The sequence below is a fragment of the Molossus molossus genome, unplaced genomic scaffold (genome assembly GCF_014108415.1).
Source record: "Molossus molossus isolate mMolMol1 unplaced genomic scaffold, mMolMol1.p scaffold_m16_p_10, whole genome shotgun sequence".
NCBI classification, from domain to species: domain Eukaryota; kingdom Metazoa; phylum Chordata; class Mammalia; order Chiroptera; family Molossidae; genus Molossus; species Molossus molossus.
This window is the reverse complement of record NW_023425345.1, coordinates 97,040,351-97,067,215: the sequence shown is the minus strand read 5'-3', so window position 1 is coordinate 97,067,215 and position 26,865 is coordinate 97,040,351. Positions and strand designations below refer to the sequence as shown.

General features: G+C 37.9%; 1 protein-coding gene across 14 annotated transcripts in view; it reads right to left on the bottom strand.

Annotated features, from left to right (window-relative positions):
• CDK8 (cyclin dependent kinase 8) overlaps nucleotides 1–26,865 on the bottom strand; it is a 136,427-nt gene that overhangs the window by 59,010 nt on the left and 50,552 nt on the right. For 9 of the 14 annotated variants that reach the window (XM_036251654.1, XM_036251638.1, XM_036251640.1 and 6 more), the window contains exon 2: nucleotides 5,132–5,207. Coding sequence is in view for 11 of the 14 variants with exons in the window: in XM_036251638.1 (XP_036107531.1) it covers nucleotides 5,132–5,207 (76 nt within the window). In the remaining 3 variants the exon portion in view is untranslated. Of the gene's footprint in view, nucleotides 1–3,363; nucleotides 3,460–5,131; nucleotides 5,208–15,165; nucleotides 15,185–20,060; nucleotides 20,093–20,576; nucleotides 20,613–26,865 lie in introns of those variants that run through there. The other 5 variants (XM_036251644.1, XM_036251651.1, XM_036251652.1 and 2 more) reach the window with 5 other exon arrangements.

Sequence of the window (26,865 nt, the reverse complement as noted above, 5' to 3'; positions counted from 1 at the left end):
TTTGCAGGCCAGAAGGGAATGGCAAGAAATATTCAGAGTGATGAAAAGCAAGAACCTACAACCAAGATAACTCTATCCTGCAAAACTGTCATTTAGAATCGATGGCCATATAAAGAGTTTCCCAGACAAGAAAAAGTTAACGGAGTTTATCACCACCAAACCCTTATTGTATGAAATAATGAAGGGTCTTTTTGAAGAAAAAGATAAAATATATGAACAAACAAAATGGCAATGAATACATATCTATCAACAATGGAATCTACAGACAAAATGAACAGGCAGAACAGAAACATTCTCATAGATACAGAGAATATTTTGTTGGTTGACAGATGGGAGGGGGATTGGGGGAATGGGTAAAAAAGGTGAAGTGATTAAGTCATTGCTAGACTGACAAACCTCAAAGGGAAAGGGGTTGGGGGGTGGGAAGAAATAAACCAAGGAACTTAGATGCATAACCAATGGACACAGACAATAGTGTGGGAAAAGGCAGGAGTGGGGCGGGAGTGGAGAGGAGGGGGTCAATGGGGGAAAAATGAGGAACATCTGTAATACATTCAACAATAAAGATTTAAAAAAAAGAAACTCCTTATAACTATAATTTGTAATTAAGTGCTACGAAGAAAATAAATTAGGTACAGATTATAAGAGAATAATGGAGGTGAGTGGTGGGAAAACAGGACTTCTCAGAGGAAGATTTCATAAATGAAAGAGAGTCTGATAAGATTTGGTAGAGAAGATAGGATTTTTTTATTATGAAAATTTTTTCAAAAGTAACTAAAGTAGAATAGTAAAGCAAATCCCAGTATCTGTTCTCAAACTTAATTCGTTCTGGAAGTCTGTTGAAGAAGCGATGTGTTCCAATACTGAACATTTTTTCCCATTAGAAAATATTCACAGCACAATTTCCTGAGATGTTAACAATGCAAGGTTTCACAGTAAACTGACTCATACTGGCACATTCTCTCTTTTGTTTGTAGCCTGAGACACGTTTGACTGATCATATGGGCATCAGCATGAAAGGGTTTTGGGTCGAGTACCGAACTGTTGGAGATGGAAGATGTTGGAGAACCAAGGTTTGACTGTACCATTATCCACTCACGGGCTATATCATTTTATCTATATTCATACCCTCTCCTCCCACCTTAAGTGGGATTAATTTTGAAGTAAATCCTTGATAACATATGATTTCACCTCTAAATATTTCAGTATGTATCTCTAAAACATACCTAAGTTCTCTTTTCTCTGACCACAACAAAAAATAAATTAGTAATCAACAACAATAAATTATCTAGAAAGCCTCACATACTTAAAAATTAAACAATACATTTCTATATAATCCATGAATAAATGAAATAATGAAAACTGAAAATGTTGTACTATAAAGAATTAAAATACAACAATATATGTGGAATATAAGTAAAATAAAGCTTAAAGGAACATGTATAGTTTTCATTGCTTATTTTAGAATAGTTTAAAAAGCCATGATCTAAGGTTCCACCTTAAGAAAATAAAAAAGAAATGTAAGCCAAAAGTAGGCAGAAGAAAAGAAATAATAAAGCTAAGAGCAGAAATCAACGATATAGACAGAAACACAAATAACCAAATCGGCAGTGAAATAGGGACATCACTACAGAAACTACAGATGTGAAAAGATAATAAGGGACTATTATGCACAACTTTGTGCTAATAAATTCAACAACTTTAAATGAAATGGACAAAGTACTTTTAAAAAATAAAACTTATCAAACACAAGATAAAATAAAAAATTTAGGAGTTCTATATCTATTAAGAAAATAATACTGGTTGGTGAATAGTATCAAACATTTAAGGAAGAATAACTACCAATCATATAGAAACTGTCAGTAAACAGAAGATGGAAAAACCGCTCCCTAACTTGTTTCATGAGGACAGTATAATCTTTTTTTTTTAATCCTTACCCAAGGACATTTTTTCATTATCTTCAGACAGAGCAGGAGGGAGAGAGGGAGGAAGAGAGAGAGAAAAATTGATGTGAGAAGGACACATCGAGTGGTTGCCACCCACACGACCCCAATCAGGGCCGGGGACAAACTGCAACCGAGGTATGTGCCCTTAGTGGGAACCCAACCCAAGCCTCTCTGGTCCCCAGGCCGACGCTCTAACCGCTGAGCAAAACTGGACAGGGCAGGACAGTATAATCTTGATACCAAAGACAAAGACATTACAAGAAAGATAATTAGACTAACATCCTTCAAACTCATAGACCCAGAACTCCTTAACACAAAAACATTTGATAAAATTCAATACCTTTCATGAAAAAATAGAAGGCAACATCCTAAGCCTGACTAATGGCATCTATAAAAAAACTTACAGTTAATATTTTATTTAATAGTGAAACACTGAAAGCACTTTCCCCCAAGACTGCAAACAAGTTACAGAGGTCCATTCTCACTACTATTCAACACTGTATGCAAGGCCCTAGCCAGCGAAATAAAAAGAGGAAAAATTAAAAGCATAAAGATGGAAAGAAGTACAGTAATTTTTATTCATAGATAACATAATTAATTATGTAGAAAATCCCCAAATATCACCAAAAACCTACCAGTGAATCTACATATGTAATATATACATATGTATGTACAATATTTTAAAAAATCAATTCTACTGAGCACAGAAGCAAATGGTAAATAAACATTTTAAATAATTCGATGTACAATATTGTCAGAAAACATGAAGTACTTAGGGATGCTTTTAACAAAAGGTGTACAAAACCTCTGTATTAAAAACTAAAACACTGAGAGAAAAGAAAATCTTAAAATATGGGAAGTGTGTCTTTCTAGATTCATGACTTAGAAGTTTCAATATTAAGATGTCAATTCTCTGAATTGATCAAAATCATAATCTCAGCAAGGATTTTTAAGAATTAGAAACTGACTAGCTGATTAAAAATTTTATATAATAATGCAAAGGTCAAACAATCCTGAAATAGAAGAATAAAGCCAGTAGCTTTATACGCCATATTTCAAGTCTTGCTATGATGATAGAGCAGCGATTTTCAACCTTTTTCATCTCATGGCACAAATAAACTAATTACTAAAATTCCACGGCACACCAAAAAATATTTTTTGCCGATTTGACAAAAAATATAGGTATAATTTTGATTCATTCACACCGAATGGCTGTTGTGTTGGCTATTGTTGTTTTCTTATTTGACAATCTAAGGGAAAAGAAGTCAGTGTCCCTGACTAAATAAATAGTCAGGTATTTCATGTTTAAAAAATTCTTGCAGTTGAAAATCACTGTGCTAGAGTAATTTGGTATTGGCATAAGGATAGACAAAGAGATGAATAGAACAAACTAGAGCCCCCAAATGGTCCCACTTACAAAGCCATTTAGTTTTCTCCAAAGGTGCCAAAGGAATAATCTTTTCAAAAAGCAACTGTATATTCATATAGAATGAGAAGAGGAGAGCCTCAAACCCTACATATATACAACAAACAAAATTTAATCATAGACTAGAAAGTAAAGCTAAAACTATAAAAGCTTTTTAAAAGAAAACAGAGAGAAATATTTTCACAATCAGTAGGTCAATAAAAAATTTCTTCAGCCAGACACAGAAAACAACATCCATAAAAGGAAAAAAATTCATAAATTAGACTTCATCAAAATTAACAATTTCTCTCCACCTTAGGTTGAAGAACCATAATTAGTACATTAAACTTTCATATTTCTTTTTGTGCTTAAATTGAACTTACAGTTACCAATATAAACATAAAGAATGTCTATTCCTGAAATCAATGGAGTTCTGTTTGCTTTTAAAAATTCTGGTTGAAATATAAAAGAGAGAAAGCACTCAACCATCTCAGTGAGTTTTAACATATCAAGCCCATATAACCAGACTCAGGGTAAGATCAAGAAATAGAACATTATTAGCATTCTGAAAACTACCTTGTCTCCACTTCTTGCCACTCCCTGTCCCCTCCAAAAGTAATCACTATCATGACTTCTAACATCCCTACCATAGTTCAATGGATTTTAATTCTTTAACCTGACTAGAATATACAGAATAGTAGGTGCTGAAGAACTGACAGTTAATGTACAGATATTTTGCCTCCAGACTCAAAAGTATGAAAAAGTTATCCATTAAGTAAAATACAATTCCAACCCAGTATACCTTTGGTTAAGAATACCCTCCATCTCACCCCTATTCTTCCCTCATGGTAATTCTTAAACATCCTCCAAAAGCTGAAAATCTCCCTGACTCTTAGTTTAGAGTTACACCCTTCTCCCGTTCTCTGTAGACTTTTGTCATAGTCCTTGGCATAGTTATTATCATAAGATTTATTAAGTCTCTTTCCTTATCAGCACATAAATACTTATGGCCAAGGACCCTTGTTGTGTTTCTTTACTTCTACCTACTCTAGTTCCTGTCAACATGATATACAATAAATGACTGTTAGTTAAAACCCCTATGGTATAGAATCTGTTGAATGAGTAAAATTATTTAAATTAACAAGTAAAATTACTTAAATTGAAGCCAAAAAAGACAACTTTGGACTCATAGTTATATACTAAGAAATGAGGTAAAATCTCATGGGAGTAGTAGGCTTAATTGTATGAATATTTATTTAGTAATGTATTAACATAAAGAATATTTTCCTTTGAAATCAAAATGAGATTCTAATACCAATGGAAAGCTATGCTTCCAAAAGAAAAAGGCATATATGTTGACATAAATAGAGACAATGAAAAATAACACAATCTCACTTTAAGTTCATATAAGTAACAATCTCATTAAAATAGAAAGGTTAATTTTATAAGAATTAACATACCACTTTTATTACACTAGACGAAATCAAAAGAAAAACTGAACCTTTAACTATCCAGTGACATTTATTGGAATAACATCTATTTATATAAACAATTGAGACTGACTTAATTCCAATAAAATGAATTTATATAAAAATTTTTGTTAGATCTACATGCCACCTCTACACCTCTTTAAAAACTGAATATATTTTCCTATAGATAATTGATATAAAAATATTAACTTTCATTTAATGCGTATATGTGACAAACACAATTCAGAGACCTATATAATTGACCCTTTAAGTCAGTTGGTAATAATGATAATAAAAAGAGCTTCACTTACTGCTATTTCTCTACATGCCGACATAGAGATTCCGGTTCCTTCTATTTGTTTTAAAGCATAGTCTTTATCATCTTTCCTGTAAAAACAAAGTTATTTTAATATACAGATAAATCTAAATTTATGTGCATTTTAATAAAATAAAAGACAAATATATATCACATATTTAATATACATTTGACACCTCTCACATATATTCAGTGTCATACAGGAGAAACTTTTTATACAATCTAGTCCAATCCCATTATTTGAAGAGGGAAGTCAGAGTCAAAGGAGTAAGATTTGTCTAAGGTTCCTCAGTTGTTTGTGGAAGTCGATGGAGTTTCTGACTTCCAGTAGTAATAGGTTCTTTCTGCTCTAATGTGTATACACTTCTTCTCTATGCACAATACACACACACACACACACACACACACACACAATAAAACTTGCTTTCAAAACCCATTCACATTAGTGGGTCAAAAAACAATGAATGCATCATTAAGGTACAAAATGGTTATAATTTAAAACATGGTGTAGTCCTCACATCAAATACCTTCAAAGAGAGTTCCACAACATGTGTTTATTAAGCACTTGCCATGAATCCAGAACTATACTAGGTACCAGGGATACAATGGAGTTCCTTCTTTTAAGCTTTCTGTGTCTACTGAACTAGACAGGTAAATAATCTACCAAAACAAAATATGACAAGTACTATGACAGGGCAAGTACAAACCACAAACAGCGCATATCAGTTAAGAGGGGGAAACAATGAGAAGGAATATGAGGCGAGAGCAACGCATTTGAGGAAAAAACAGATACATCAAACAACTGGAGATGAGGCTGGAGATATAATTAGGAACCAGAACATAAAAGTCTTTTTACTCTAACAGAAAGCACTCCATAAATATTTTTTAACAGAGAAAGTTAATTATATGTTATTTTGGAAAAATATCTTTAACTCTTTTTTTTTTAATCCTCACTTGAGGACTTTTTTTTTTTTTGCATTTATCTTTAGATAGAGCAAAAGAGAGGAAGAGAGAAAGAGAAACATTGATGTGAGAGAGACACATCGACTGGCTGCCACCCAACGACCCCAACTGGGGCAGGAGACAAACTGCAACGGAGGTACGTGCCCTTAGCGGGAACCGAACCCGGGACTCTCTGGTCTGCGGGCTGACACTCTAACCGCTGAGCCAGACCGGCCAGGGCTTTAACTGTCTTTTGAATGTTTAAGGGGAGTAAATAAGAACAGGAGGCAGAGACCAGTTAAAAGTAATAATATTACAACTTCCCAGGTAAGAGATGATGGTGGCTACTACAGAATGGTGGTTACTATAGGGAGTGGATAGACAGGACCGATGTGAAGTAAAACCAATAGCATTTGAAGACTGAATATTGGAAATAAGGCAGAAGAAGGAGTCAATGATAATTCTGTCTCAGGTAACAGGTTATTGAAATCATGCACTGGAGTAAGAAACAGCAGGAGGAAAATATCTGAGGAAACAGGAAGATGATTGTTCCATTTTGTGTAGGTTGAGTCTGTATACCTGTGAAACACCTAAATAAGGGTGGCAAGCTAAATAAACACATCTAAAGCTCAAGAGAAAGTTACTGTAATTAGCATATACATAGTAATCCAAGACACCAGAGTAGATGAGATGAGACCATAAAGAAGGACCAGAAAGAAAAAATTTTTCAAAAACAGCAGAAAGTAAATAGTATCAAAAGCTGCAGAGAGGTCTAGTAAAAGGTGGACCAAGAAGAGTCCACTAAATTTAGAAGAGATGATGTCACTACTGGATAGTGGACAAGGCTAAAATAGTTGCAGTGATATAGTGGCAGAGTCTATATAGCAGAAGACTAAGGAATGAATGGGACATAAGTAAATTGAGACCATAAATGAAGATAATTCCCTGAAGGGGAGAAAATAGGGCAGCAGCTGGAGTAATACACAAGGTTAAAGAATTATTATTATTGTTGTTATTATTTTTAATCCTCACCTGAGGATATTTTTCCACTGATTTTTTAGATAGAGTGAAAAGGAGGAAGGAAGGGAGGGAGAGAGGAACATTGATTGATTTCTCCCACAAGACCCCCACTGGGGCAGGAACCTGCAACCCAGGTATGTGCCCTTGACTGGGAATCCAACCTGTGACCCCTCAATCCTAGGTTCGTCACTCTAACCGCTGAGCCAAACAGATCCAGGGCAAATTATTATTATTTTTTCTTTATTGACTTTTTAGAAAAAGAGGGGGAGAGAGAGAGAAACACTGATGAGAAAGAACATCAATTGGCCGCCTCCTATATGCCCCCCATTGGGGATCGGGCCCACAAACTGTGCATGTGCCCTGACCAGAAATCGGACCGGCCACCTCTTAGTGCACGGGTCAATGCTCAACCACTGAATCACACCAGCCAGGCAGCAAATTATTATTTTTTTAAGATAAAAGAAACTCGCCCTGGCCGGTTTGGCTCAGCGGTTAGAGCGTCAGCCTGCGGTCTGGAGAGACCCGGGTTCGGTTCCCGCTAAGGGCATGTACCTCGGTTGCAGTTTGTGCCCGGCCCTGGTTGGTCGTGCGGGAGGCAGCCACTCGATGTGTCCCTTTCACATCGATGTTTCCCTCTCTCTCTCTTCCTCTCTTTCCCTCCCACTCTGTCTGTACAAAAAATGGAAAAATGTCCTCGGATGAGGATAAAAAAAAAAAAAAAAAAAAGATAAAAGAAACTCGAGTATGTTAAGTACTGACAGAAGAACCCAGAGAAAAGAAGCTGCTGATACAGGAGAGAGAGAAAAAAATTATCAGAACAAAGACTGAAACGCTGAGGAGAAATTAGAGTCAGGGCTAAAAAGAAAAATACTTCTTCCATTGTAATGGGAAGAAAGATGATAGAGAAAAGGACAGATACAGACGCAAAGAAGTCAGTTCAGAGACAGAAAACTGGGAGTTCTCATTTTGATGGCTTTCATCGTTTTTTTTTATGTTAGAAATGAGGTCATATACTAAAAGAAGGGCAGGGATGGTGGAGTTGGAGACTTGAATAGAATGAATGAATGACTGAACAAATGAATAACTCCTTATAAAATCAATTCATTTAAGTTCATTTAATAGTTTATCATTTTAAATGATTATTAAAACCTACATAGCTTTATCTTTGTTTTTACAACATATTCTACATCCAAACCTTAGTTGGGAAAACAAATACCATCTACAACATTATTTTTCTGAACAAAGATTTGTTTTATGACAATCAGCTTTTTTATTAAATCCTCGTCCAAGGATATATTTTTTAATTGGTTTATATATAAAGAGGGAAACATTGATGTGAGAGAGAAACATCGACTGGCTGCCTCCTATACAAACGCCAACAGGGGATGTAACCCATAACCCAGGCATGTGCCCTGACTGGAAATCGAACCCACCACCTTCTGGTGTACAGGATGATGCTCTCAGCAACTGAACTGCCCGGCCAGGGCACAATCAGCTTTTTAATATACTTTCTAGTAAAGCAGTATGGGCACTCATATTAAAAATACAATAAGAATATCTATCTGTATTTGATGTTCACTAAGTCTGAATGAGTTCTGAAAGACTTAAAAAAGGTAAAGAGGGTGACACAAAAATCAGTTAATACAAGACATCCCAGGAAGTGGGAACAGCATGGACAAAAATAAAGAGACATAGAGAAGGTCTGCCATGCTCAGAGAATAGCAGAGTAGCAGTAGCAGTTTAATATTGCTGAACCATGAGGACAGCCCTGAGGACTGATGAGATTTTAGAAGTAGGCAGGAGTAACATGGGAGAGGATCTTTATGCCAGCTGTCTCCAAAGAGCGGTGTAGAGTATATGTACTTCACTTAAGGAATGTAGAAAACAAATAGGTGTGACAAGAAAATATCACATTAAAAAAAAAAGATGACAGAAATTATGTTATGTGAGAAACCAAAAAGAAGGTGGAACCATGATGAACACTTGCCTTTAACAGGTGGGAAGAGTAAGATGAAAATATAAAATGGTGAGGGACTAGGTAAAAAGATGAAGGGGCTAAGAAGCCTGAAACACCAATCAGAAAGAATATATGTACCCCCATGTTTGTAGCAGCACTATTTACAATAGCTAAGATCTGGAAACAGCCCAAGTGTCCATCAGTAGACGAAGGGATAAAAAAGCTTTGGTACATATACACAATGGAGTACTATGCAGCTGTAAGAAAGAAAGATCTCTTATCCTTTGAGACTACATGGAGGGACCTGGAAAGTATCATCCTAAGTGAAACAAGTCAAACAGAGAAAGACAAGTTTCATATGATCTCACTTATTTGTGGAATCTAATGAACATAACAGTCTGAGGAATGGGGTAGTCCCAGAGATGTGGAAGTGGGGTACAGACTGACAATCCCCAGAAGAGGGGATGGTGGGGGAGAGATAAACCACAGAACTTATATGCATGTATGCTTGAACAGGGACATGGACAACAAACTGAGGACAGGGCAGGGAAGGAGGGGGAGGAGGGAATCAGTGGGGGGAAAAAGGAGAAACATCTGTAACAAAAATTAATTAATAAACTCACACTTCTGATTTAAAAAAAAAGATGAAGGGGCTAACAAGTACAGATTGGTAGTTACAAAACAGTCACAAGGATGTCAAGTACAGCAAGGGAAATATAGTAAAAAATATTGCAATAACTATGTATGGTGTCAAGTGGGTACTGGAAATATCGAGGAGAACACTTTGTAAAGTATATGACTGTCTAACCATTATGCAGTACAACTGAAACTAAAACAAAATATTGACTGTCAATTGTAATTGAAAAATAAAATTTAAATTAAAAAAGTTACTAAAGCAAATTTTGTAATAATAGGACTTTTTTTTTGTGATGCATGATACATTTTTAATCATCTTTTTTATTTTATATTTACAGTTAACATACATTATTATATTAGTTTCAGGTGTATACTCCAGTGATTAGACATTACATAACTTACTGAGTGATCATCCTGATAAATTTCACACCTCTCTGGCACCAAAATTAGTTTCAGAATATTATTGACTATACTCCCTATGCTGTACTTTACATCCCCATGACCACTCTGTAACAACCAATTTGTACTTCTTAATACCTTCACTTTTTATACTCATCCCCCCAACTTCCCTCCCATCTTTGTATCTATAAGCCTGTTCCTGTTCTTGTTTACTTTGTTTTAATTCAATTGTTGATAGATATGTGTTTACTGCCATCTTACTGTTCCTATTTTTTATCCTCTTCCCCTTCCCCCTCCCCCTTCCCACCCCCCTCCTTCAAGAAGACCTTTTAACATTTCATAATACTGATTTGGTGGTGATGATCTTTACATGTCCTTCAACTCTAAATTATAACTGCTGGTTGTAGTTCTTTGCTTTTCATCACTTTGAATATTTCTTGTCACTCTTTCTAGACTGAAGTGTTTCTGTTGAGAAATCAGTTAACAGGATTATTGGAGCTCCCTTGTAGGTAACTAACTGCTTTTCTCTCGCCGCTTTTAAGATTCTTTGTCTTTAACCTTTTTCATTAATTATGGTGTGTCTTGATGTGGGCCTCTCTGGATTCATCTTTGGGACACTCTGTACTTCCTGGACTTGTGTGTCTTTTTCCTTCACCAAGTTAGGGAAGTTTTCTGTTATTACTTTTTCATATAGGTTTTCAATTCCTTGCTCTCTCTCTCCTCCTTCCAGCACCACAATAATGCATATATTGGTATGCTTGAAGTTGTCCCAGAGGCTCCTTATACTGTCCTCATTTGGGGGTGGGTTCTCTTTTCTTTCTGCTGTTTTGATTGGGTATTTTTTGCTTCCTTCCATTCTAAATCACTGATTTGATTCTAGGTTTCATCTACTCTACTGCTGATTCCCTGTAATATATTCATTTCATTTAATGTATTCTTCATTTCTGACTGGTTCTTTTTTACGTTTTCTATCTCCATTTTTGTTTCCTATCTCTTTGTTGAAAATCTCACTAAGGTCACATACTCTTCCCCTAAGTTCACTGAGTATCCTTATAACTACTCTACATCTGGTAGATTGCTTGTCTCCATTTTGTTTGTCTCCTCATTTTGGCTGCCTCCCTGTGTTTGTTTCTATGTTTTACACAGAGCTGCTACATCTTCTGGGCTTGGTAGAGTGGCCTTATATAGCAGGTGTCCCTTAAGGTCTGGTGGCACAACCTCTCTGATCACCCAAGCTGGACACTCCAGGTACACCCACTGTGTGGGCTTATACACCCTCCTGTTGTAGTTGAGCCTTGACTACTGTTGGTACACCAATGGGAGGATTTACCCCCAGGCCAATCAGCTGCAAGGACAGGCTACGACCACCAACCACTGAGTGGGATGCAGGAGCCCACCCCAAAGAGCAGGACTTACTTCAGCGGGGGTCTGGTGCCCAATGAGTCTGCCCCTTGAGTGTGTTGCTTGTGGAGATGGTTAGGTTGTGGTGTCTCAATTGACAGGGTCTGAAACTGTCCATTGGTTGCTTTGGCTCTGGGGTCTTTCAGGAGGTACAGGCCACCTGAGTTCTGCTGAGGGTACCCAGCATGAGCTACAATGTGAACTGTATATGGTTGCTACTTGTGCTGAGCTTGGGGTACCCAGGCAAGGCCAAGCTGTGAACCAGGGCCAGCTGCTGTTACTGCCAGGCTTGGGGCCACTTAGCAAGAGGTACAGGGCATTCTGAGGCCAAATGCCACTTGTTTGAGATATTTTAGGAAAGTATGAAGCATGAACCAAGACAACCCATTCATGTGGAAAAGCCACTGGAAACAGCTTGGGTGTGGCCTTAGGGAATCCCCAAGACAGGGCAAACCCTGTGAATCAGGCTGACAGAGTCTTAGATATGGTGCCCATCTGCCAGCTCTGTGGGGGAAGGACTCGTCAAAAGAACAATGGCCTCTGCCAGCATTTTATTTTATTTTTTAAATCTTCACCTCAGGATATATTTGCGATTTTTTACAGAGAGTGTAAGAGGGTGGGGTAGGGGGAAACATCGATGTGAAAAAGATACATCGCTAGGTTGCCTCCTGCATGTGGCCCCAACTGGGGCCAAGGATCAAACCTGCAACTCAGGCACACGCCCTTGATCAGGAATCGAACCCACAACACTTTGGTGTGCAGGCTGACACTCTAACCACTGAGCAACACCAGCCATTGTCAGCACTTCTATCTGAGAGAAAGCGGGGCACCCCAGCTCTCACCTTGATGTGGGACAATTCAGTTCCTCCCCATGTGTCTCTGGTGCTTTTCAAGCTGCTGCCCTAATCCTGGAGCTCAGAGAGTGTGAATCTAAGTAAATCTCTGCAAAGACCCTTTGAGAGGAACTGCCTGGGGCTCCATATCCCTTCAATTCCCTCAGCCTCAATCCCGCTGGTTTTTACAACCAGAAATTTTGGGGACTTCTCTTCATAGCACTGGCACCCTGGGCTGGGAGGCCTGGTGTGGGGCTGGGACCCCCTCGCTCCTCAGGGGGTACTTCTGCAGCCAAGATATTCCTCCTGCTTTTTATCCACCACACTTGGGTGTGGGACCAGCCTGCTCCACACCCCCATCCTTCCTACTAGACTCCATGTGTTTCTTCTTTAACTCCCTATTTGTAGAACCTCCATTCAGCCAGATTTCAAGCAGTTCTGAATGATGGCTGTTGTATAGTTTTGCCGTAATTTTGATCTGGTTGTGAAAGGATTCAAGTACTGCATTTACCTACGCTATCACCTTCACCAGAAGTTGTCTTTATAGATTATCTACTGATATACAGTGATACCTCGGTTCTCGAACATAATTCGTTCCAGGAGGACGGTCGAGAACCGAATTGTTCGAGAACCGAAGCAATGAAACCAATAGGAAAGCGTGACTCCACAAAGCGTGACTCTCTCTCTGCACTCACACTGATGACGCAAGCAAGGCGCGCTGGGCCGAATGAACGCCATTCGGCTCAACTCGGCTCATCTCGGAAGTTCGAGTTCCAAATATTTGTTCGGATTCCAAGACAAAAGTTTCTCGAATCCCGATTTGGTCGAAAACCGAGGCGTTCGAGAACCGAGGTATCACTGTATCTCCAGTCTCTAGCCTGGCATGATAGGTACTCAATAAAAAATTTTTTAAAGAGAATATAAAATGGCTATAGAAAAATGGCTAAAAAGTGAGTAGTGTTTTGGTAAAATAAAAGTTCTGAACACATATATCAAACTTCATATCCTTCCCACAACACTACTAAAACAAGGTAAAGGGAATTTTTTTAAAGATGAAAAATAGGAGAGAAGACAGCATAAAAATTTGGAAACTAGAAAGTAAGTGGACAAACAGTAGCTAATGTCTAAGAGGATCAAAGAAAACTAAATAAAAAACTGACAGTAAACAGAGCTGAAAACCAATTATATTTACATAGCAAAATCCTTCAAAAGCCAGAGAAATGAGAGTATGAGATACTTCTGGAACTAAAATTGGCCAAATGAAAAGATAAAGTTGTAGAGCTATCCTATAAAACAGAACAATAAAACAAAAATGAGAGAAATGTGCAAGAAAAACAGAAAAATGAGAGAACCAGTTCATGAAATCCAATATTCAAATAATTAGGGGTTCCAGGAAAAAAAAAAAAAAAAAAGAACAGAGAAAGAAAGAAAATTTATAAAGTAATTCAAGGAAACTTTCCAAACTGAAGTACAGGATTTGGAAAGCTGGAAGAATACAATGAGTCCCAACACAAATGGATGAAACACAGACCCACACAATATTTAGACATTTCAGAAAAGTGCAAAAAAGCAGATTTTACATGCTTCCAGTGGGGAGGGGTAACAGGTCACTTGGAAAGAATCAATAATATTATTCAGCCATGAGAAAGAAGGAAATCCTGCCATTTGTGACAACACCAATGGACCTTGAGAGCATTACGCTAAGTGAGATAAGTCAGATAGAAAGACAAGTACTGCACGATATCACTTATATGTGAAATCTAAAAAAGTCAATCTTGTAAAAACAGAGAGTAAAATGGTTCAATCTTGTAAAAATAGAGAGTAGAAAGGTGGTTACCAGGGCCTGGGGCGTGGAAGAACTGGGGAAATGTTGTTTAAGGGTATAAACTTGCCTCCAGTAGGCAAGTCCTGGGGGTTTAATGCACAACATAGTAATTACAGTATTATAAATTTTAAAGTTGCTAAAAGACAGTATTTTCATTGTTCCCACAATACACACACACACACACAAATAATTACATTACATATTAGAGATTTTACGAACACTGTGGTGGTAATCACACTGAAATATATAAATTTATCAAACCTACACACCGTACACCTTATACTTACACAATGTCAATTATATCTCAATAAAAAGTTTTTATATATCTTTATTGTTTAAAGTATTACAGATGTCACCCCCCCACCTCAACTGACACCACCTTCCCCACCTTCACCACACTGTTGTCTGGTTACACATATACACATGTAAGTTTTTTTGGTTTTTCTCTTCTCACCCCCCCCACCCCCTTCCCTCTGAGGTTAGTCAGTCTGTTCCCTACTACCATGTCTCTGAATTTATTTTGTTAGACAGCTTATTGTGTTCATTGTATTCCACAAATAAGTGAGATCATGGGATACTTGTCTTTCTCTGACTGGCTTACTTCACTTAACATAATATACCCTCCAGGTCCCTTTATGTTGTCTCAAAGGATAAGGGATCGTTCTTTCTTACAGCTGCGTAGTATTCCACTGTGCAAATTCACCACAGCTTTTTGTTTTAATCCTCACCTAAGGACATTCTTCCATTTTTTGTTCAGACAGAGTGGGAGGGAGAGAGAGGAAGAGAGAGAGAGAGAGACAGACAGACAGACAGACAGACAGACATTGATGTGAAAGGGATACATCAAGTGGCTGCCACCCGCACGACCAACCAGGGCTGGGACAAACTGCATCCGAGGTACGCGCCCTTAGTGGGAGCCGAACCGAGGTCTCTCTGGACTGCAGGCTGACGCTCTAACCGCTGAGCCAAACCGGCCAGGGCCACCACAGCTTTTTTATCCACTTATCTATTGATACCTTCCTTGCCTTTGGACTTCTCAACAGCAGTTTGGAAGCTAGAAGTTCTAGACTAGCTCTGCAATGCAATCATGAAGTACTGATTACACCGTTAACAGCTGTGGTATGGAGTTAAAGCTCTGTGTAAGGTCTGTTCTGTAGGATTACATCGTCAGCTGCAATGATGAGAAAACATTATGGAACAGTCACCCAGATCAAGGAGTTAGCACCAGAATATAAATCAGTGCTCTGCTTCCTTCATGGACAAAGTTGTTTAGGGGGAAAAACAAACAAAAAACAGCTGAACTAATCACTGTATTAGTTATATAGTAAAAACTGTAAATTATATAAAGGCTAATGTGTTAAATTTAAGATTTAGTTGTCTCTATTGTGTGATAATATGAAGCATATCATAAGCAACTGTTAACGTATGCTGAGATACGATAGTTATTGAGGGGAGAAAGTTTGTGAGAATGCTGGACTACAGAATGATATCTTAGTGATTATGCAAGATAATAAACCAGTTTGGCCCTTATGCCACACAGATGTGAACTGAAAAGCCTGACTTGTTTTAGTAATACCTTTGGTATTTTTAATGATCTTAATATTTCTATCTAGGATTTAAAAATGCTCTTAAATATATTATTTGGGCCTTAGTGGTATTTTAAATCAAATTTATTTATTTTACAAGATTAAGTCCTAATAATTACTGTTCTGATTGCTGTATTTTCAAATATTGCCTGGAATTATTTCTTACCCTTTAAATATCATGACTAAGGTTCATGTATTATATCATTTAAAACTCTTCTTAATTTTGCCTTGTGTGAATTAGGTCCCAAAATAAAAATAATAAAACTGACAAGAAGTCTTTAACACCTAAAATATCTTTTGATTTCCTATTGTGAAAACTGTTCTCTCCAAATTCATTTATATGACAAATCAAAAGGGTTGTCTTTATGATTAGTTGAATGCAAATAAAATACACTCATGTATGTATGTTCAATGATTGTATATTTTAAGAAAAGGCAGACTCATGTTCATATACAAAAACTAACACAATAACCTTTTTTTTTTTTTTAATCCTCATCCAAGGACATTTTTGCATTTTTATCTTGAGATAGAACAGGAGGGAGAGAGGGAGGAAGAGAGAGAAACATCAATGTGAGAGAGACACATTGAGTGGTAGCCACCCACACGACCCCAACCAGGGCCAGGGACATACTGCAACCAAGGTACATGCCCTTAGTGGGAACTGAACCCGGACCTCTCTGGTCCGCGGGCCGACGCTCTAAGCGCTGAGCCAAACCGGCCAGGGCTGATGCAATAACTCTTTCAAATTGATCTTTGGTTGTAGGAGTTAGCATGCCTGTCAATCGGGTACAGGTGTAGTACAGAAGATGATTTAAGAGAATGACACAGCGCCCTGGCCAGTTTGGCCCAGCGGTTAGAGCGTCGGCCTGCAGTCCGGAGAGACCAGGGTTCGGTTCCGGCTAAGGGCATGTACTTCGGTTGCAGTTTGTCCCCGGCCCTGGTTGGTCGTGCGGGTGGCAGCCACTCGATGTGTCCCTTCACGTCGATGTTTCTCTCTCTCTCCCTTCCTCTCTCTCCCTCCCATTCTCTGTACAAAAAATGGAAAAATATCCTCGGGTGAGGATAAAAAAAAAAAAATTAAAAAAAAAAAAAGAGAATGACGCAGCTTTTCCTCAAGACCATCAAATCAAGCACCATTATCAAGATTCCATCCAGGATCCATTGAACAAGATCTGACTGGCCAGACCAAAGATAATCATGCTTTTATCTGTATGCCCCCCCACCACCACCACCACTCTTTTCTTCCCTCTCTGCTGGTTTACATTTCTGAATTATTAACAGACACTTGTTATCTCTAACAACCATACACATAATATTGCTCTTTGCATCTCCTAGTCACTCCCTGTATGAGTCCAATACCTGGCTACAATTTGCTCAGTTTCACTGAAATATGTTGAGATTGTAGCCACTTTCTTTTAGGTGCAACTCAACTCACTCTAGTTCCTGGGCAATTACACTCAATTTCCAAGCAACTCTCTAAACAGTAAACTAAAAATAGTAAACAGAATAGATAGCCCCTTTGATGTCAAACCTAGTAGTTTCTATCTACACTAAAACCACACTTGGGACCTTGGCTCTTGGCTTTAGAAGTAGATTACAACTCTTTACAGCGCTCAAATGTGATCTCCAGAGTCTTAAATGTACACAGCCACGTTTGCTTCGGATGATTCAATAACTAACCTTACAACAAAAGGTTTCATAAAGAACTGACTTTAGCCCTGGCTGGTTCAGCTCAGCGGTTAGGGCGTCGGCCTGCCAACCAAAAGGTTGTGAGTTCGATTCTGGTCAAGGGCACGTACCTCGGTTGCAGTTCGGTCCCTGGCCCTGGTCAGGATCGGGTGGGAGGCAACCAGTCGATGTGTGTCTCTCTCATGTCGATGTTTCTCTCTCTCCTCTTTTCCTCTCTCTCCCTCACACTCTATAATATCCTTGAGTGAGGATTAAAAAAAAAAGAACTGCCTTTAGTCCAACAATAGATGAGGTTCTCTGAATAGTCTCCTGATCAATGGAATTATGGTAAAAGTAAAGATCTGGATTTCATAGAACAATGGTCCTGAATGGCTGAATCTGGCAAAAAGGAGGGACTGAGAAAGTAAAAAGAAGCCCCACTGGTAATCAGATTGTGATATCCCTAATATCCCTAACAGATGAATGAATGGCAGGCCAGGAGTAAGAAAACTCGGAAATGAAATTTTGCTCAAGGACATACCGCGGCTACAAAATTATTAACTGGTCCTTTTTTAGTGAGTACTGCATTCTTACCAAAGAGACCCAGCTCTGCTTCACTCCTACTCTTGAACAGAATGCTGAGATACCCAGTTACCAAACTGACCCTATATCAGGACTGTTTCCAATTCAGACTACATTCCTAAGAATCATTTAGCCCAAGCCTAAACCCTATGAAACCCCTGCCCACTTTCTCTTACTAAAGACACCTCATAGTGCCCAGCTAGGTATGTTCTCCTTTGCTACAGCAGGATAATAAACTTTGTTTGACTATAGATGCATTCCTGGTGGCCTTTGTCATTCATTATGCCCAATTATCTTACATGAAATTACAATACATTAAAGCAAACAAATATTTCTTTTCATTTAAATTGGGTAAACTCTGATGACAGAGTACATTCTATATTTTGCTTAAAAACACCTGTCATATTAACGTGTTTTACTATTTTGATCATTCTGACAAATAAAACCCACTAGTTAACTTTTTGGTTAATGACATAAGCTTATTTAAAAGACTATTACAACTGCCTTGGCCAGTTTTGCTCAGTGGTTAGAGCGTCGGCCCACGGCCCAATGAGTCACAGGTTTGATTCCAGTCAAGGGCATGTACCTCAGATGCAGTTCGTTCCTGGCCCTGGTCAGGGTCATGCAGGAGGCGGCCAGTTGATGTGTCTCTCACATCGATGTTTTCTTTTCTCTCTTTTCTCTCTCTCTCTCTCTCTCTCTCTCTCTCTCTCTCTCTCTCTGGCTCCCTTCCTCCCTCCCACTCTATCTGAAGATAAACAGAAAAATATCCTAGGGTAAGGATTTAAAAAAAAAAAGACTATTGGAACTACTCTAACTCTAGATTTGAGGGGATTTCTTGGCAATTTGGGGAAAGTTCGTGTGTTTGGCATCGTTACAGTCCCTGATATATAGCACTGAACGTGAGATCCAACAGGAGTTACTTTCAAGTTTCCTGGCAGCTCCAGATGCTAAGCTCCAAGAACTTCCAAAGCTTCTTATAAACCTAGCAATGAGTATCTCTCACCTGCATTATCTGATACAACTGAAGCTAAATTTCTTTGCTCTCATACTTAGAACTCATATTTACTTGTTTAGATAAACAGCTATGCAGAACTTAAAGAAATATTTCTAACTTTAAAGGTTAGAAAGAGCCCGGCCAGTGTGGCTCAGTGGACTGAGTGTCGTCCCATGGATTGAGAGGTCCCGGTTTGATTCCCGGTCACGGCACCTGCCTGGGTTTCAGGCTTGATCTCCAGTGGGGGGCATGCAGGAGGCAGCCGATCGACATGTCTCTCTCACAATGATGTTTCTCTCTCTCTCTCTTAAAAAAAAAAAAATCAATAAAAATATTTTAATATCACTTAATGGTTCTCATTTAAACTGATGAGGATAGCCTCCATGCATTGTTACTAAGAGTATAAGTTGATACAACCATTTTAGAAAACAATCTGGAATAGTTACATTAAGTATGTATATTTCCTACACCTTCATTTTCTTTCCTGATTATGTACTGTGGAAAGATTCCATATAGCTATAAAAAGTGACATATTTGTGGAAGCAGATAAATAGAGGTATACTATGTGTGCATCACTGGGAACAAATAAGTAACATGTGGTATGTACATATATTGAGCGTTATGTGGTCAAAAGCAATGAACTGGGTCTATATATAGTTAAATAGAAAGAAAAAAATCTTAAAAAAAGATTTATACCACGCCCTGGCCAGTTTGGCTCAGTGGTTGGAGCATCAGCCTGTGGTCCAGAGACCCGGGTTCGGTTCCCGCTGGGGGCATGTGCCTCGGTTGCAGTTTGTCCCTGGCCCTAGTTGGTCATGCGGGTGGCAGCCACTCAATGTGTCCCTTTCACGTTGATGTTTCTCTCTTTCTCTCTTCCTCTCTCTCCCTCCCACTCTGTCTGAACAGAGAATGGAAGGGTGTCCTCGGGTGAGGATTAAAAAAAAAAAAAAGATTTATACCACAAAGCTTTTTATATAAAAATGTTAAGCCATACACAAAAACAGGATTTTCATGAATACAAATATGTAATAAAGATACTTGAAATGAAAACAGGCTGGAAGGATATATTAAAGCATACCTCAAAGACATTGTGGGTTTGGTTCCAGACCACTGCAATGAAATGAATGTCACAATAAAGCAGGTCAGACAATTTTTTTTGCTTCCCACTACACAAAAAAAGTTATGTTTACACTGTACTTTAGTCTATTAAGTGTACAATAGCATTAAGTCTAAAAATACAATGTACATGCCTTAATTTAAAAAATAATTTATCGCTAAGACCTAAGCCTTCAGCAAGTCTTAATCTTTTTGATGCTAATTGCTGATGAATGATCAGAGTGTTAGTTACGAAGGCAATTTCTTAAAATAAGACAATGAAGTGTGTTGCATCAGCTGACTCTTTCCTTTATGAGTGATTTCTCTGTAGCATGCAATGCTAGAAATTTATTCAAAATTGGAATCCTCTCAAAACCTGCTGCTGCTGTATCAACTAAGTCTGTGCAATATTCTATATCCTTTGTTGTCATTTCACAATCTGCACAGCCATCTTTAGCAGGTGTAGATTCCGTCTCAAGAAACCACTTTCTTTACTCACCCATAAGAAGCGACTCCTCATCCGTTCAAGTTTTATCATGAGATTGCAGCAACTAAGTCACATCTTCAGGCTCTACTTCTAATTCTGTTTCTCTTGCTATTTCCACGACAATCTGCAGTAACTTCCTTCACTTAAGTCTTTAACCCCTTGAAGTCATTGCTGAGGGTTGGAATCAAGTTCTACCAAACTGCTGCTAATGTTGCTATTTTGATCTCTTCCCATGAATCACAAATGTTCTTAATGGCATCTAAAATGGTGAATCCTTTCCAGAAGGGTTTTAATTTATTTTGCCCAGATCCATCAGAGGAATCACCATCTACGGTAACAACAGCATTATAAAATGTATTTCTTAAATAATAAGACTTGAAAGTCAAAACTACTCCTTGATCCAGAGGCTGCAGAATGGATGGATGTTGTTAGCAGGCATGAAAACATTACTCTCGTACATCTCCATCAGAGCTCCTGGGTGCCCAGGTGGATTGTCAATGAATAGTAATATTCTTAAAGGAATCTTTATTGTGAGCAGGTTTCAGCAGTAGACTTAAAATATGCAGCAAACCATGTTGTAAACAGATGTGCTGTCATCCAGGCTTTGTTGTTCCATTTTTAGAGCACAGGCAGAGTAGGTTTAGCAAAATTCCTAAGAACCAACCCTAGGATTTTTGGAATGGCAGATAAGCCTAGGCTGTATCCTAAAGTCACCAGCTGCATTAGCTCCTAATAAGAGAGTAAACCTGTCCTTTGAAGCTTTAAAGCCAGACACTGACTTCTTCTCTCTAGCTATGAAAGTCTTAGATTGCACCTTCTTCCATACAAGGCTGTTTTGTCTACAACGAAAATTTATTATTTAGGGTAGCCACCTTCATTAATCATCTTAGCTAGATCTTCTGGATCCCTTGTTGGAACTTCTACATCAGCACATGCTGCTTCACCTTGCACTTTTATGTTATAAAGAAGACTTCTTTTGCCCTGGCCGGTTTGGCTCAGCGGTTAGAGCGTCGGCCTGCGGTCCTGAGAGACCCGGGTTCGGTTCCCGCTAAGGGCATGTACCTCGGTTGCAGTTTGTCCCCGGCCCTGGTTGGTCGTGCGGGTGGCAGCCACTCGATGTGTCCCTTTCACATCGATGTTTCTCTCTCTCTTCCTCTCTCCCCCTCCCACTCTACCTGAACAAAAAATAGAAAAATGTCCTCAGGTGAGGATAAAAAAAAAAAAAAAAGAAGACTTCTTTTCTTAAAATTCATGAACCAACCTCTATTAGTCTCAAACTTTTCTTCTGCAGCTTCCTCATTTCTCTTAGCCTTCATAGAATCAAAAACAGTTGAGGCTTTACTCTTGGTTAGGCTTTGGTTTAAGGGAATGTTGGGGCTGGTTTGATCTACCCAGACCACTAAAACTTGTTCCATATCAGCAATAAGACTGTTCACTTTCTTATCTTGGTATGTTCACTGGAGTTAGCACTTTTAATTTCCTTCAAGCACTTTTCCTTCTCGTTCACAACTTAGCTAACTGTTTTGTGCTTTAGACCTATCCTGGCCTTTGACATGCTTTCCTCATTTAGCTGAATCATTTCTAGCTTTTAATTAAAGTGAGGGACAGAAGCATGACTCCTCCTTTATTTAAACATTTAAAGGCCATTGTAGGGTTCTTAACTAGCCTAATTTCAATATTGTGTCTCAGGGAATAGGAAGGCCCAAAGAGAGGGAGAAAGATGAAAGAGCTGGTCGGTGGGGCAGTCAAAACACACACATTTATCGATTAAGTTCATCATCTTATATTAACTGTGGTTCATGGTGCTCCAAAATAATTATAATAGCAACATCAAAGATCACTAATCATAGATCACCATAACAAATATAATAAACAAGTTTAAAATGTGAGAAATACCAAAGCATGGCAGAGATATGAAGAGAGTAAATGCCATTGGAACAATGACGTTGATAGATGTACTCTATCGCAGTGTTGCCACAAACCTTCAATTTGTAATAAACAACAACAACAACAACAAATCCACAGTATCTGTGCAGGGTAATAAAGCAAATTGCCATAAAAACAAAGCATGCCTATATTCTATAAACAAAAAAAGAGGACCGAGACACCTTCAAACAAAAGACAACCTGAAGTTTCTAGTTTTATTTGTAGCATTCACAGCCTATGATCTTTTAATTATATAAAAATAAAAAACCTAAGTGAAAAATATTAAGTTGTGTATAAAAACTATGACTCAAAACCAAGAGAAAAGGCACATCAATGATTATTAGAGCTAGACTAATCCCAAAATATAAAGGTATTATAAAAATTAATTTCTAAACAGCTCACAAAAGAGATACAAACAAATTTAGATTATCCATACCAAACCCTTAACGTTTCCTACACATTAAATAAGCTTTGCTAGTAGTACTCAACTGATCTTTTATACCTTTAAAGAATTAAATCCTTCTAAATGAAAACTATCCTTCAAAATGATAGGCTGTATTTTATAAAACAATCTGTATCATGTAACATGTCAGCTGCTACAATTTTTGTAATTAAACACCTATGAAATTGTTCTTGAATCGACATCTGGAGAAAAGATCAATTGTGAGAAGACAATTATAAAGAATGTATTTTTATGACTATAAAGCAGGTAATGCAATTCCAAATTTTCCCATATTCCACATCACTGCACTTACAAGACTAGCTTGGTGCCTCTATGGATTACTTTTGCCTTTACTCCTACTATTATAAAGTATCTCAAGATTAAAGCACATAGATCTTATAAACCTGATATCTAAGAACAAGAATGTCTACATGAAGACCAACTCTATACCTACATATCTATTTTGAATTGATAGCCGTAATATAGATATGACACAGACTTATAAAAAACTACAAACATATAAGCTATTACATCCTAGTCACCCAATTCTCCAAAACATATAAGCCACAGCTACAGAGTTAGCTTGTATTCTAATATTTTATTTCAAGTTGAGTTAAAAGCAAAGTATTTATACTGATGATGTTTAAAGAAACTTGAAAATATTCTTTGGCTTGTATTTCCTAATTATATTTTTCTGAATACACCTATACTAAAAATACATGTAGAAAGTCTTAGATAAAATTACTTGTAAGATTTATCTCCAAAATAAAATGTGAAAGAAAAAAAATTAAATAGAAAAACTATCTGGTGAATGAAACATAAAAATGATAGACACCTATGTTGAATTAGAAAATTAACACCTGCAAAAGCTCTCAGACATCTTTTCCCTAGCCTTCAAACTCTAGACTTCCTAAGAGGGTTGAAGTAAAAGAACAAAAGAGTCCAAAGGGATCTACTTCCATGCTTACACATTCCAAATCATTGTCCTATCCCTATTTACCACCCTCACAACTCACAGTTCACCATTTACCAACTTGAAAATTATTTTATTTTTCTCCTTTATTTCATCTAAACTTATCAGTTATCAAAAACTATACTCTCTCCTAAGTGCCACTCTTTGGGCATACTATCCCATGTCCTTAATTATAACAGCAGATAACTAACTGGTTCCATACCTCCTAGTTACTCCACTGAGTATTCTTGGCTCCCTTGCCAAGTATTAATCAAATATTGGTTACATGTTAGTACATGCGAGGGTTTCGTTCTGGGTTCTCAATTCTGTTCCATTTGGTCTATGTGTCTATTTTTTTTTTTTCATGTCTAATTTTTATTCTGGAATGTAAAGCTCTTTATAATTAAAGTATAGTTGGCATACAATATTATTAGTTTCAGGTGTATAACCTAGTGAGATTTCACATTTATACACCTAACAGTGATCATAAAAAATCCACTATTCATCTTTCACCATACAAAGTTATTGTGATATTATTGACTGTATTCCATATGCTGTACTTCACATCCCCACGACTTATTTGTAAGTTTGTACCTCTTAATCCCCTTCACCTTTTTGTGCCTACCCCCAGCCACCCAACCCTTTGGCAACCATCAGTTTTTCTTTACGAGTCTTTTTGTTTTGATTGTTCATTTGTTTAGATTTTTAGAATCCACACATAAGTGAAATAATAAAGTATCTCTCTTTCTCTGACTTATTTCACTTAGCATAAATACCCTCTAGGTCTATCTATGTTGTCACAAATGCTAAGACTTCATTCTTTTTCATGGCTGTGTAATAAACACACAGACACACAGAGAGAGAGAGAGAGAGAGAGAGAGAGAGAGAGAGAGAGATCTCCGCTACTTCTTTATCCATTAATCTATTGATGAAGACCTAGGCTGCTTCCAATAATGCTGCAGTTAACATAGGGGTGCATATCTTTCTGAATTAGTGTTTCATTTTCTTCAAATAAGTGCCCAGAAGTGGAATTGCTGGGTCCTATTTTGTCTCGTTACAGTCTGTTTTAAAGTCTATTTTGTCTTATATAAGTATTGCTATCCTAGCTTTTGTTTTTGTTTTATTTCCATTTTCATGTAATACCTTTTCCACCTCTACTTTCAGTCTGTGTGTGTTGTTCAATTTGAATCTCATGTAGGTAGCATATGTAAGGGGCTTGTTTTTATATCCATTCGATCACCCTATGTTTTTATAATGGAACACTAAGTCAATTTACATTTAAAGTAATTATTGATTGGTATGTACTTATTGCCATTTTAATTGTTTTCATACTAGATTTATAAGTGGTTGGTTTACTATCTTTTCTATATGTTTGCCTTTACTAGTGAGATTATTTTTCTTTCAAGTATTTTCTTATTTCTAGTTTTGGCCTTTTCTTTTCCATTTAAAGAATTACTTTTAACATTTTTTGTAATATCAATTTAGTGGTGATGAACTCCTTAGACTTTTGCTTGACTGAGAAAATCTTGATTTCTCCCTCAATTCTGAATGGTAACCTTGGTGGGTAGAGTATTCTTGGTTGTAGGTTTTCTCCTTTCACCATGTTGAATATATCATGCCTCTCCCTTCTGGTCTGCAAAGTTTCTATTGAAAAGTCAGTTAATAGTCTTATTGGCATTTCCTTCTGTCTAACTAGTTGTTTTTCTCTTGCTAATTTTGAGAGTCTCTCTTTAACTTTTAACAATTTAATTATAATGTGTGTTGGTGTGGGTCTCATTGGGTTCATCTTGTTTAGGACTCTCTGGCCTCCTGGACTTGGATGTCTGTTTCCTTAACCAGGTTAGGAAAGTTTTCAGCCATTATTTCTTCAAATAGGTTTTCTGTCCCTTTCTCTCTCTCTTCTCCTTCTGGAACCCCTATGATTCGAATGTTAATATGCTTAATGTTGTCCCAAAGGTCCCTTATGTTATCCTCACTTTTTTTTCTTTTTGATCTTTCAATTGGGTGATTTTAACTATCCTGTCTTCCTGCTTGCTGATCCATTCTTCTATGTCATCTCATCTACTGTTGATTCACCCCAGTATATCTTTCATTTCAGTTGTTATATTCTCCAGTTCTGACTGGTCCCTTTTTAAAAAAAATAATAATTTTTACTTGCCTGCAGAGTTTGATGAGCATCCTTATGACTATTTCAACTCTTCATCTAGTAGACAGCTTATCTCAGTTTCATTTAGTTATTTCTCTGGGATTTTGTCCTGTTTTTTTGTTTGTTTGTAACACATTCTTTCCTTTCCTTGTTTGTTTCTATGTATTAGGTATGTCAGCTAAATCACCTAGTCCTGAAGAAGTGGCCTTATTTAGAAGGTATCCTGTGGGACCCAATGGAGAAATCCCCATTGTCACCAGCACCAGGTACTTCAGAAATGTGCCCTGGGTAGAGTAGCGTGGTCTCCTGTTGTGGCTGGGTCACAACTTGTATGCATTCACTGAGAGGTAAGGCCGGTCCCTGGCCTGCTGGTTATAAGGCCTCGCCACAACTGTTACAGGCACACTCCTGTGTGCTGGTGCCTACTTAGTGTGGCAGGACAGGAGCCACTTTGAAGGGGTGCTAGCCTAGGTGGGTCCTCAGGAAAATGCCAGGGTGGGGTGAACTGTGTAAGCAAGGTTAATCGAGAATGTCAGAAATGGCACCTACCAGTGTCAGACCAGCTAAGTTAAAGTAAGAGGGGGGAATGGCACCTGCCAGAACCTCTGTCTCAAGAGAAAGTCCCAATAGATCCCTGTCCCTCCAGCACACACCCTAAAATTAGTCAATGTATCACTTTAATGTATGACCTAGGTGCTTTTCAAATTGCTGCCTCTGTGCCAGGACTCAGAAAGAGGACAGCCCTTTGGCTCTCCCAGGGATAAGCCCCGCTGGTTTTCAAAGCCAGAAGTTATGGGGCTCCTCCTCCTGGTCAGGTCCCCCAGGCTAGGGCTTG